We start from the raw sequence: 12,403 nt of genomic DNA on the forward strand, positions 1-12,403 counted from the left end.
CTGGGAGCCACGGGACTCTTTAGCCTGGAAAAGCGCAGGCTCAGGGGTGATCTGATGGCCACCTATAAGTTTATCAGGGCTGACCACCAGGATCTGGGGGAACGTTTGTTCACCAGAGTGCCCCAAGGGATGACGAGGTCGAACGGTCACAAACTCCTGCAAGACCGTTTCAGGCTGGACATAAGGAAGAATTTCTTTGCTGTCCGAGCCCCCAAGGTCTGGAACAGTCTGCCAGCGGAGGTGGTTCAAGCACCTACATTGAACACCTTCAAGACTAAATTGGATGCTTATCTTGCTGGGATCCTATGACCCCAGCTGACTTCCTGCCCTTTGGGCAGGGGGCTGGACTCGATGATCTCCCGAGGTCCCTTCCAGCCCTAATGTCTATGAAATCTATGAAACTGCTTGAAGAGGGGCTCCAGCTCCTCCCATGTGTCCCAGGCTGCTTCAGACATTATTGTCATGCTACAAGTTTGCAGCACTTCAGGTAACACAGCACTGGGCAGCCACATGCCCAGAACCCCAGGCTGCCACACAGTATAGGCGCTCTTCAGCCGGGGCCATAGCAGGTTGCTGCACAACTCCTGGGGAGCCTGTCAGTGAGCCAACAGCCATGACAGGCCTGTGAGCCCAGCTCCCAGGCAGCCCAAGAGCCAAACCGGTTTGAGGGAGGGGGGGACAGGCCTCCTGTGAGTCCCCCCCTGGGGGGGGGGCAGGAGGGCAGAGCCAGAGGCTAAAGGGGGTCAGTGCCCCTGCCCATCCCTACCATCACTACTTGCATAGAGGCAAGTGTAAGGGAGCTTCCTGCAAGCAGGAGCAGGGGCTGATGAGGGCATCCCCCCACTAAGACATGTTCACACAGTCCTTACGTTGTGACCCACAGACAAGGTCCTGGCCCACCATTACCACTGGGACAGACCCAGAGTTGCTGCCTTATCACACATGCACACGCACCCCCCCTCCCCCCCCCAGCAGCTTGCCTACACACACACACCCACACCCCTGGGAGCAGCTTGCCAGGGCCCACATGACCCCCGACAGCCAATCACTTTGCCTTCTGTTCCCAGCCCCAAGGCGTGAGTGGCACAGGCTGGGAGGGGGGCAGGCGTTGCACAGCTGGGGTGGGGCACAGGACCGAGGCATGAGCAGCTTATCCAGGGGGTGCAGGGAGAAGGTGGTGGCTCCTGCCACTGTACATGCCCTGTGAGGGCATGGGGGACATGTGCTGCCAGATCTCTGCAGGGCAGGGCGGGCTGCCACTGCAGGCTGGGGCGTGGGCTGCACCAGGCTCTTCCTGGATGGGGACAAGGGTTGAGCTGTGCTGCACTTGGGATGGGCAGCAGTGGCGCTGGGAACACGGCGGGGGGGAGGACTACAGCAAATTTTGCGGTGCCTGCAGCCCCCCCGTAGCTCCCCTTCCAGTGCTGCTGCCGCCTGCCCCAAGTGCAGCCCGACCCAGCAACCCACCCCAGCGCAGCCCCAGCCTCAGCCTGCAGTGGCAGCCTGCCCTGCCCGGATCTGGGGGTACACGCCCCATGCCTCCTGTAGTGCATGTAGCAGCAGAAGCTGTGCCCCCTGGAGTCACTTGTGGCTCAGTCCTGCATTCCACCCCAGCTGTGCAGTGCCTGCCTGTCCCCCAGCCACAGCCCCACTCCCTCCCTCAGCACTGCGTGCATGCCCCTCCCTGCCCTGGTGCAGCTGCCGGAAGCCTGCAGCCCTACCGCTGCCCCACGTTTTGGGGGGGACTAAGCCCCATTGTCCCCTCTCCATTGCCTATGTCTGGGGGGCATGTGCCCCCCCTACCTCCCCCCCAGAGTGTGTCCAGCAGCGGAGAACCAGCCCTCCCCCACCGGAGCCCACAGCAAGCAGGCAGTGGCTGGGGGGAGTAGGAAGGATGCTTGGCTCCTCTCCGCTGTAGCAGCAGCTGCTTCCTGCTCGGGGGCAGATCTGTATCCTGCAGGGGGTGGACCCAGGTCCCTGGCCCCATAGCCCTGGCAGCTGGGGGCCCCTCTGGCACGGCTGGGGGGGTAGGGGCTGTGGGTGAGGTGCACCAGCAGGGCTGGGGGTGGGTGGGGGGGCTTTCATTTTAATCACAGTTTTAATCAGAGAATTTGACATTTTTTATGAGAGAATTTGCAATTTTTTATCAGGGAAAACCAGGATCTCTGATGATTATATTACTTAATGCACCAGGAAAACCAAGTTGGGCATCTTAACTAGCACTGCTGGTTGACTTACCTTAGCCTTTGCCTTTTGTCCACCCCTTTCTGGGCCTGAAAAGGGGGGGATCTAGTTCCTGCTTTAACTTGACCCCCAGCATTAGGACCTGAGGTACGTCCCCAACACACCAACCCCTACCCTACTAGGATCTGACTGCACCCTCGACAGACGTGTGTGCAGACATGCACGCACACCCCTCCTCTACTGGGACCAGGCATGTGAGGATCCAGGACTTTGTGAAGGGGGTGTAGAAGCAGACTGGCACTGCAGAGGTGACTGTACCCTAACTTCCAGCTGCCCCAGGCCACCCTCTTGAAAGCAGAATGCACCATAGAGCAGCAGTAGGATCTTTTTTTTTTTTTAATTCCTCAAACCTGATAACAATCCTCTCCCATCTTGTCTATGGCTCTCAGCACCCCCTCCCTTCCCCTCCATCTGCAGAATCAAGTCCCCTTCCCTTCCATCACCCTTTCCCCTGGTTGATCAGGGAACTGAAGGGGGAGCTCAGAGATGCTCCTGTCCTACTTCAGCTGGGCTCTGCAGGGGACAGCAGCTGGGTCTCCCACAGATACCCTTTTCCCCTCAGGTGTTCCCTGTCAGGCAGGGAGCAGGTGTTGCAACCCCTCCCCTGCAACCCTCTCTGTTCATGTCACGGGGAGGGGCTCCAGGGCGTCTCCAGCTGAGATCTGCAGGGGACACCAGGGGCCATGAACAGTATGTGCCCCCAGTGGCTGGGGGGGCATGGCTGCACCGGCAGCAGGGGGAGCCTGGCAGTGGTAAGCGCGCAGCTCCCGCAGATGCCGTTGGCACTGATCGTGGTGGCGAGCACTGACCAGGGGTCAGTGACCATCCGCTGGTGCTGCCACCAGTGTTGGCAGTGGCCAACAGCGATCATGGACTGCCTGCAGATGCCACCACAAGTGCTGGCGGTGGGGTGGCGAGCAGCGACCACCTGGAGATGCAGCTGACAGTGTTGGCAGCATCTTTTTGCAGGGTGTGCACTGCCACACTCAGGGGCTGCACATGCACCTGCATGCACCCCCTATGTGTTACCCCTGCCAAGGGCTGTGGCAGCACTTGTTCCCAAGTTAGCAGGGAGGTCCCATGGGAGAGGAAAAGTTGGGGGAACCTGCCTGCTGCTGCTGTTGCCCGTTGCAGAGCCTGGACAGTAGGGCTGTGCGAAATTTTGCTGGCAGTTTTGTTTCAACACTATTTTGACTCCTTTTGAGGTCAAAACAGCAAAATTGAAATGAAACAAAGGGCTTTGAAAGAGCCTTGGAACAAAACGAGGCTAGTCAAAATGTTTTGAAAGTCAAAACGTTTCAACCATAGCGCTGGGGATGGAAGTCAGGCCAGCTGGGCTGACTCCCTGGCCTCTGCCCGATCTAGTGCCAGGGATGAGTAGTCAGCTCAGCTGCACTGACTTCCCGCCCCCTGCCTGATTCAGCGCCAGGGATGGGGAGTCCAACCCAGCTGGGCTAACTCCCCGCCCCCCACCCAATCCAGTGCTGACTCCCTGCCCCCACCCAATCTAGCAAAATGTCGAAACAGAGTCAAAACAGGCTCACTGTTTCCATGAAGCAAAACGGAACAGCTATTTCGAATCAAAATGAAATTCGATACGAAATGCTGTTCTGTTGAAATCTCGAAGCTCAAGGCTTAATGGAACAGTTCTGGAAATGAAACTCAAGGCGAAATGGGACCAGATGGGATGCATCCAAGTGTGCTGAGGGAGTTGGCCAACATGATTACAGAGTCATTGGCCATTATGTTTGAAACCTTGTGGTGATCGGGAGAGGTCCCAGACAATTGGAAAAGAAAAGAAAGCTCCCCTGGTGCTGTAATGGACTACACCAGCAGCTTCCTACATCCCCAGGTTACAGGCAGCCCTGTCACCCTTGCTGCCAAAATGCAAGGGGATCTGTGCTCCTGCAATCCTCCTTTGGAAGTTAGGCTGGTGGGGAGCTCTGCCCCTTGTACAGAGGCAAGGGGGGAAGGTGCTCCCTGTGAGCAGCAGCAGGAACTGCTCAGGGGGCTCAGGCCCCCCCCCATTTGCTGCCCCCCCTTGCAGGGAGCCCCCTCATACTTGCTGCCTAGCCAAGGATACTCTTGTGAGGAAGGCCACAACTCTGTTCACTGCCCCAGGCTCTGCAGGAACCAGGGGCTGTCCTGGGCACCTGCCTGTGTGCTGGAAACTTTACAAGGTGTGGCTGCCACCCTGAACACCCACCAGCAATGTTTGGGGGTCCTGCCGCAAAGTGCTGCCACTCATGCTACTCAGCCACAGGCTGGATAAAATCAACTGGCAGGCCGAATCAGATCCGCAGGCCATATTTTGCCCACTGTGATGTAAAACCTTCATAAGACTACCATCAACTCTGACACAACACAGACCTAACACCCTAACCTGCCACAGGTAAAGCAGAGGAACCATGACAGCCAATGTCCTGCTTCTATGAAATGTCAATATATGCTCAAGAGATCCCAGGGAGAGAGCCATGCCCCTGCTACAGAAGAAAATAACACCCCCCTCCCCAGTCCATACTAGTCTGATCATGGGGTCAAAAATTCCTTCCTGACCCCAAAAATGGTGATTGGTCTGACTGAGCAGAAAGGCAAAACCTCTAGCCAGAAGCCTCTGGTTTGGGTTCCAGCAGGAGCATGGCACAGCTGTAGCTAATGCCCAATGCCTCTGAGGAAGGCTTAAAACCCCTCTGATACGTGTAGCAGAAAGGTGAGGCGGAGGCAACCAGCCATGCCCAGAAGCCTGGGAAATCCCCATAGCAGAACACCGGCTGGACCATCCCTGACCAGTGGCTGTCCAGACTCTTCTTGAACACTTCACAGCCACATCCTGTGCCTTTGGGATCAATGTCCAGTAGGTGCCCCTCTGGGAGCCCCCAGGTTTCTCCTGCACCCCCTCTGGGGCTGAGCAAGCCTTCGGGGCTGCAGTGTGTGCTCTGCGGCTTCCCCTGCACCCTTCCCTCATACCGTTCAAGGGACCTGGCACTTTGCACCTCTGTGCATCTCTCTCCACCGCCTTTAATTTCTCTTCTATTCCCCAACCCCAAGATCCTCCATGTTTTTAATTCCTTTCTGAGCTCAGTCTGGTCTCATGAGCTTGCAGTTTGCTCCAAGTATCCATTTTGCAAGTGTGACTGCCAGCTGGCAGTGACCTAGCCCAGGGGTTTTGAAAAGGTAAAAGATGATTGGAGGACTTGGGATTCCCTTTCTGCACCAATCAGGCCCCAGAGACTCATTCCCCCATGTCCCAATTGGCCCCTTGGGCCACCTGGAGGGAAATAAAAGGGGCAGTGGGCTGACTCAGAGGAGAGACCAGCGAGGGACAGCAAGGAAGGACAGTCACAGATGTAGTAAGAGCTGACCCAGGGGGGCAGGGGTAGTGCCCAGAAGAGCCTGAAAGAGCTGGACCTGCAGGCAGCAGTGGGACCCTCAGCAGCGTGGCCTGTGGCCAGTGGGTGAGGATCCCCTACGAGAGGCTGCAGCCAGCAGGAGAGGGTCCCCCGCTCAAGCCAGGGTCTGAGCAGCGACCTGAGAGGTTCCCAGCCCTGCTTCCAGCTCCTCCAACCAGAGGCCAGGCAGCTTGATGTGAGGCCGGAACCGGGAAGGTCAAGACCCCGCAGATTGTAGCAGCACCCCCAGTGGTGGCTGTGTAGCAGCAGTCTTGCCTACCCAGGGGAGATCTGGGTTCAAGTCCCAGCTGGGGTGAGTGAGATAAGAAGCAAATCTTCTTGCAGTGGAAAGGGGCCATTGTGTTTGCCCTCCAGGTACAAAGGCCCTATCTATCCTTGTTATTTGACATTTTGCATTTTGTGCCTTTTTTATATTTCACCGACCTGTATTGTTTGCTCTGCTATTTGTGTTTTATATTTTGTTAACCCTGTCTTTTGTCAATGATTGTAAGTGTCTAACCTTTGTTGAATCCTGCCCCCTTGGGGCATTGTAGTGTCCACTATACCCTCTGATGTATGCCTGTTATGTTCCCAGTATTAAAAGGTATATGGTTATGTCCCCATTGGTGGTCTGGCTCTGCTCTATAGGGGGAGGAGAGTCCCTACGCCTCCCACAGTGCTTGTGCGCCTGCTCTGATCCCTTCGATTTGGAGAGGGGGTACCTCTTGGAGTACCGCTGGGTTACACAAGCCTAAAATGAATCAGCAGAGATTACAGATAACGTGCTGACTTCCAGAGCTCCACACAAACATGAACCAGCTCATGTGGGTCTGGGAACGAGGCACATGTCATTAGGCTCTTCGTTGAAGCAGGGGCGAAGACGAGGGTGCCCTAGTCCCCGGCTCTGCTCTCTGACAGGGAGCTGCAGTGCCTGCGTGCAGCAGCCTGAGGCCAGGCACGTGAGCGCCGCCCCTTCCCCGACACTGGGCTCCCCGGGACTGCCCGTGGCCCGGCAGGGGTGGGGCACCAGGGTGCTCTGGCCCCGGAGGGTGACTGGGGGAGGGAGACATCTGAGCCAGAGACTGCGGGCCGAGGCGGGGGCAGCGGGGACGGGCAGTGCCAGCCAGCACTCGCAGCCACGGCGGGCCAGGTGCTGGCCAGGCGACACCAGGAAAGACCAGCCGGGCCTGTCAGGACCCGCAGGGTCGCGGGGTCCCAAGCGGGAGTGTGCAGGGCACGAAACTCCCCCACGCACAGGCACGCGGGTGGCACCTGCAGGCACCGCCTCGCGCCCGGAGGAAGGGCCCCGGTGTCCGGCCTTCCAGTCCCCTCCACTACGACCCCGAGGACGCAGGCGCCCGGGAGCCTTCCCGCGCCAGCGCCGGTAGCAGCTGCGGGGACGACGGGACACGCGCGCTCCCCGCGAGCTGAGAAAGCGCCGCACACCTGCGTCCCCCGGGGCGGGGCTGACTCCGGGCGTGCCCCGCCCCCGGCGCAGGCCCCGCCCCGGCCCGGGGAAGGAGTGGGCGGGGCTTCCCCTTCGGCATCACCTGGGATTCGCTTTGGGGATGGAACCTTTGTTGCGTCACGGGAACAGCCCCGCCCCTGGGTCGAGCCTGGCCGGGGGCGGGGCCGTGGGGCCGCGCGGGGCGGGGCCTATCGGCGAGGCCCCGCCCCCTGCCCAGCTGGCCCCGCGGGAAGGGCCGGGTCAGCTGATCGCGGTTCGGCTGTGGGACCCCGGCCACCCCGCCCCGGATCGGGCCCGCACCCTGAGCGCGGGGCCGCCTCCTGGCTGCCGGGAGCCCCTACGGGACCAGGCGCCCGAGCCCGCCCTCCCGCATCCCTGCCCCGCCCCGCCCCGCCCAATCGCAGGGGCACCCAGGTGTCCGAGTCCCGCCCCCCAGCCCGGCGGGCCCGGGCGTCCGGGCATGGCGGGGCGGGGGTACGACCACCTCTTCAAGCTGCTGCTCATCGGGGACTCGGGTACGGGCCGCCCGCCCGCCCCGTCCCTTCCTCCTGCTCCCTCGGGCCGTCCCTCCAGCCCCTTCCTCCCCTGCTTCCTTCCGTCCTTCTCTGCCTCTTCCCTTGCCTTGCTCCTTCCCGTTGTGTCGCCCTCAAGCACCCCCTTCCCTTCTGCTCCTGGCTCCTGTCTCTGCCCCGTCCCTCCATCTGTCCCGGCCGTGTCCTTCCCTCGCACCTGTTTTGCTCCCGGCACCCCTCGATCTCCCCTGCCCCTCGTCCCTTCTCCCCCGCTTCGTTCCCGTCTTCCCTCTTTCTCCCTTCCCACACTTCTCTATTTCCTCTCTCCTTTCTCCCTTGTTTCATTCCCCTGCTCTTCCGTCTCCCCTGTTCCTCGTTCCCTCGGCCTTCCCTCCCACTTCTCCCTTCAGCCCCCGCGTCATTCCCTTATTCCCTGCGCTCCTCCGTCCCAGCCTCTTGTTCCCTTTGTCCATCCCTGTCCCCGTTTTGTTCCCTTGTTCTTTATGCTCGTCCCTCTCCTTTCCCCCTTCTCTCTTCCTTTGTTCCCTGCATTCATCCTTGCTGCCCATTTCCCCCCTTTCTTCCTTTTCCTGCTTCCCCCACCACCTCATTTCCATGCTCCCCCTCATCCCTTGGCTCTCTGTCTCCTTCCCTCTCTCCACCTTTGCTGCCTGTTTCCTTCCCTCCTCTCCTTTGTTCCCCCCCTTCTGTTCTCCTCCATGCTGCCTCCCCCCATTTTGTTCCCTCTGTCCTTCCTGCCCTTGAACCCAGCCCTGTCCCTGCCCTGGACGCCTGGGGTCTCTTGGTGTGGAGGGGTCTGAGGGTGGAGCTGGGATGCTGGGTTGTCTCCCCGGTTCTGCTCACCATCCCCTGCCACCCCCTTTTGCCCCCAGGTGTGGGCAAGAGCAGCCTCCTTCTCCGCTTCGCCGACAACACCTTCTCCAGTGAGTGGCCCTGGCCCCTTCCTTCCAGGGGGCAGATCTGGGGGCCATGGGTGGGGACTCGGGGGGCTTGTGGATGGAGCTGAGGGCAATGGGTGGGGCCAAGGGGCAGGGTCTGGGAGAAGTGGGATGCTGGGTAGCGCTAGGGCAGTGGGAAGGGCCACTAGGATTGTGGGGGTGGAGCCTGTGGGCCGGGGGTGGCGTAGATCATTGTGGGTGGGGGAGGGGGGTTGTGAATGGGGGTCTCAGGTTGGCTTCATGAGCCTTTCCCCGTCCCCAGGCAGCTTTGTGACCACCATCGGGGTGGATTTCCGTGTCCGGACCGTGGTGCTTGGGGGGCTGCGGCTGCGGCTCCAGGTCTGGGACACGGCGGGGCAGGAGCGGTTCCGCACCATCACCTCCACGTGAGCGCGCGGGCCGGACGCCTGGGTCTGCGTGGGGCGGCTGGGGTCTGGAGGGTTACAGCAGGTGGGCTGGGGCTGGGGGAAAGGCGGGGGGGTGAGGAGCCTGGACACCTGGGTGCCACCCCCTCCCCGCAGGTACTACCGCAACGCGCACGGGGTGATCGTGGTCTACGACGTGACCAACCCCGACTCCTTCGTCAGCGTCAAGCGCTGGATGCACGAGATTGCAGAGAACTGCGACAGCGTCTGCAAGGTGCTGGGTGAGTCCCTGACCCTGGTGGGGCCCTCTGGGCTTAACCCCTGGGGTACCAGCCCTCATTGCCCTGGCTCACGCTCTCCCCCTTGCTCCTCCCCCTCCACCCAGTGGGTAACAAGGTTGAGGACCCCTCACGCCGCCAGGTGCCTGCGGCCGATGCCCGACGCTTCAGTGCCCAGCTCGGGCTGCGGCACTTCGAAACCAGCGCCAAGGACAACATCAACGTGGAGGAGGTATGGGGCATCGCAGGGGGGGAGTGTGGCACTGGGGTCGGGGGTGCTGCCTGGTGGGGTCTTCGCAGCAATGCCTAGGAAGTCCCCACCTTGGGGCGCTGCTGAGGGGAAGCTTGCAGGTCAGTGTGGGATGTGGGGGCATCCTGTTCTAGGCACTGCTGGGGGGAAGCTACTACCCTTTCTCCCCTTCCTTCCTAGATGTTTGCAGCAGTGGCTGGGCAAGTGCTGAAGGCCAAGATGGCTGCCCAGGCCATTCGGGAGGGCCGGGGCCCTGGGGTTGTCTCTGTTGGGGCCTCCAAGAAGAAGCTGGGACCCCCCAGGAAGTGCTGCTGAGATGGAGGCCCCAAGTGCCTGGGTTCTCTGGGGGGTGAGAGCAGGAATCTGGGTGCCTTTCTCCTCTCCCTGCCTCAGCTTTCCCATCTGCAGGGACCCCCTGAGACATTTGTTCTCGGAGTAATAAAGATGATTTTGGTGTGGAAAAGGTCTGTGGGGTGCCCAGACACCTGCGTTCTCTGGCAGGGATGGTGGGTTAGAGCAGGCTGTGGCTGGGAGCCCAGATGCCTGGGTCTTCTTCCTTGCAAACACTTCCTGCTTAATTTTCCCCCACCCTGTTTCTCTCCATGAAGCAAAGCAGTCTCCTCTCCCACCAGTTAAGCCCAATGACCTCTGTTTTGGGTTAGTGCCTGTTTGGCCCTGGGCTTTCTTCTGCTACAGCCTGGGGCCACTGCTTACACCCTTCTGCCCGCTGAGATCTCTGATTGTCTGAGATCTGCTCCCCTAAGCTATTACTGATAGAAATGTGTCATTCAGCTTAAACACCCAATGCCCAGTTGGGAGCAAAACAATCCATGTGAAAATCCAGCTGCATTTTTTCCACTTGCTGCTGTGCTGAGCAGCTCTCTTCCTCTAACCTCTGCTCTGGCAGCACAGCTGCAGGGAAGCTCACAACTCCACAAGGGCCAGGAGGACCCTTTCTTCCATCTGGACATGATTAGAGCGGGATGCCTTATTCCTGAGGGGCTGCTGAGCAGCAGCTTAGAGCAGGGTCCTGAGAAGAGGGAGGTAAATCCAAAATAGAGGCATTTAAGCCTGTGCTGCCTGCAGCTGAGGTAGTACTTGCAGGGGCAGGCGCTACTCAGGCAGGTGGGGGTCTAGGCAGGTGCTAAGAGTACACTTCAGGGCAGGCAATAGCATGAGGGTGGGGCCATCAGCCAGGATGGTCCAGGATGGGGACATCCCAACCCAGTACTACCTCCTCCCTGTCCTTGTCCACTGGGATCTCTCTGCCCCATCCATAGGCAAGAGTGATACGACTGAGTCTGGGGTATAATGTGGTGGTCGAGTATAAAGCTTCCTGCTTTCTTTTTCTTATCCTTCTCCCCCAGCCTGGGGAGGGGAGGGATGTGGCTGAGTCTGGGCTAGAGTGCAGCAGCTACTACTCATCCCTGCCCCCCTTTCATTTCATCCCTGGGAGAAAGACATTCTGAAATGTAGCTGTGAGGAGTAAAGCATAGCAGCTGGGTAATGGATGGATTAGTGGGTGTCAGTAGATCCATTACCCAGGTGAAACAGAATCCAAATAAGGCAGAGGTGATGGGGGTGGGCAGGTCATGTGACCTGGGGCATTGGGACATCTGCCTTCCATGAGGTTCAGCTTCCCCAGGTCCCTCAGGTTAGCAGCCCAGGGATGCTCCTGGGCCCTCTGCTGCCCCTAGGAGTGCCTTTCACCAGCTCTGTCTGGAGAGGAGACTGTGCCCCTTTGTCTTAGATTCGGATCTGGCCTCCATCATCTGCAGCCCCATGACCTTGGGGTGGACTCATGCAGTGTACTGTGCATGGGGCTACCATTGAAGATCATTGGCAGGCTGCAGCTGGTGCAGAGCGTGCCAGCCTGCTTTCTGATGGGCAGGGTGCCAGGAGCACATCACTCCAGTGCTCCAAGGTTTGCACTGGCTCCCAGGGGCTTTTCAGGTATAGTTCGAAGCCTCATGTGGCTAAGTGTTTTGGAATGAACTACTGGGTTCAGAAGATTCCCCGCGCTTGAACAAAGGACATACTCACGGTTGTTTTCACCCTTGCAAAGCTTTATTTAAGGATACTTGCAGAGGCAGGCGATAGAACAGAGCAGAGAGGACGGTCACCTCCCATCGGCCTTACGCGGCAGCTGCCACCCCGCACGGTTCCCGTGGCCCCCGAGTGTCCCGATCCTGGGGCTCCTCAGCTCTGGCAGGAGTTCCGGCTTGCAGAGCCCCGGCGCAGGCTATCGCGTTCCCAGGATCGGGACACTCCGGGGCCACGGGAACCGTGCGGGGTGGCAGCTGCCGTGTAAGGCCAATGTGAGTCCTCTCTGCTCTGTTCTATCGCCTGCCTCTGCAAGTATCCTTAAATAAAGCTTTGCAAGGGTGAAAACAACCGTGAGTACGTCCTTTGTTCAAGTGCGGGGAATCTTCTGAACCCAGTCATTCTAAGACACTAAGGGACCCTTTTACCTTCACACACCATCGTGACTCCTGAGGTCAGCTGGGAATAACCTCCTATGGGTACGTACCCTCAGTGCATCAAGCCTGCTTGGCGAGGATGTGTGGGTTGTGCTCAGCTGTCGCCCCTCACCTCTGGAACTCCCTTTCCCATCAGACCACCAGAGCCCCAGCACCAAAAGTCCTTTGAACTTGAGCAGGTGCTTAGCAAGCCAGGCCAGGCTGAGAGACAGTTCAGAGGGGTTTGCTATATCTTTCATTTTAATGCTGTATTAGCTTTCATAAGTTATTTGATATGTTCTGGTTCTGGTTTGTTCACATGTACTTATTTGGCTCTATTCTGTCAGTCATCCTGAACTACCCTTGGGAAGGGTGGCAAATAAAGCTAACAAATAAAAAAAAAAAAAAGAGATGTTATTAGACATGAAGCCTGAATTCTAGTATTTTGATCTTTCTAAAGGTTGTGATTAATTATCTTT

At 58.9% G+C, this 12,403-nt stretch overlaps 1 protein-coding gene across 3 annotated transcripts; it reads left to right on the top strand.

The window, feature by feature from the left end:
- Window positions 1–7,310: 7,310 nt before the first annotated feature.
- LOC149858595 (ras-related protein Rab-35-like) lies at window positions 7,311–11,532 on the top strand. 3 transcript variants are annotated; one of them, XM_090061138.1, is made up of 6 exons: window positions 7,311–7,616; window positions 8,507–8,557; window positions 8,835–8,958; window positions 9,094–9,211; window positions 9,323–9,447; window positions 9,646–11,532. In XM_090061138.1, the coding sequence occupies exons 1-6, from the start codon at window positions 7,562–7,564 to the stop codon at window positions 9,674–9,676; spliced, it is 504 nt and encodes a 167-aa protein (XP_089917264.1). In that variant the 5' UTR covers window positions 7,311–7,561; the 3' UTR covers window positions 9,677–11,532. The 3 variants fall into 3 exon arrangements, with proteins under 3 accessions (XP_089917264.1, XP_089917263.1, XP_089917262.1); XM_090061137.1 differs by having other exon boundaries at window positions 9,160–9,218; XM_090061136.1 differs by having other exon boundaries at window positions 7,314–7,616; window positions 9,094–9,218.
- The last annotated feature ends 871 nt before the right edge of the window (window positions 11,533–12,403 follow it).

Source organism: Crocodylus siamensis, chromosome 8 (genome assembly GCF_052110815.1).
Source record: "Crocodylus siamensis isolate JL-2025a chromosome 8, ASM5211081v1, whole genome shotgun sequence".
Classification (NCBI taxonomy): Eukaryota; Metazoa; Chordata; order Crocodylia; family Crocodylidae; genus Crocodylus; species Crocodylus siamensis.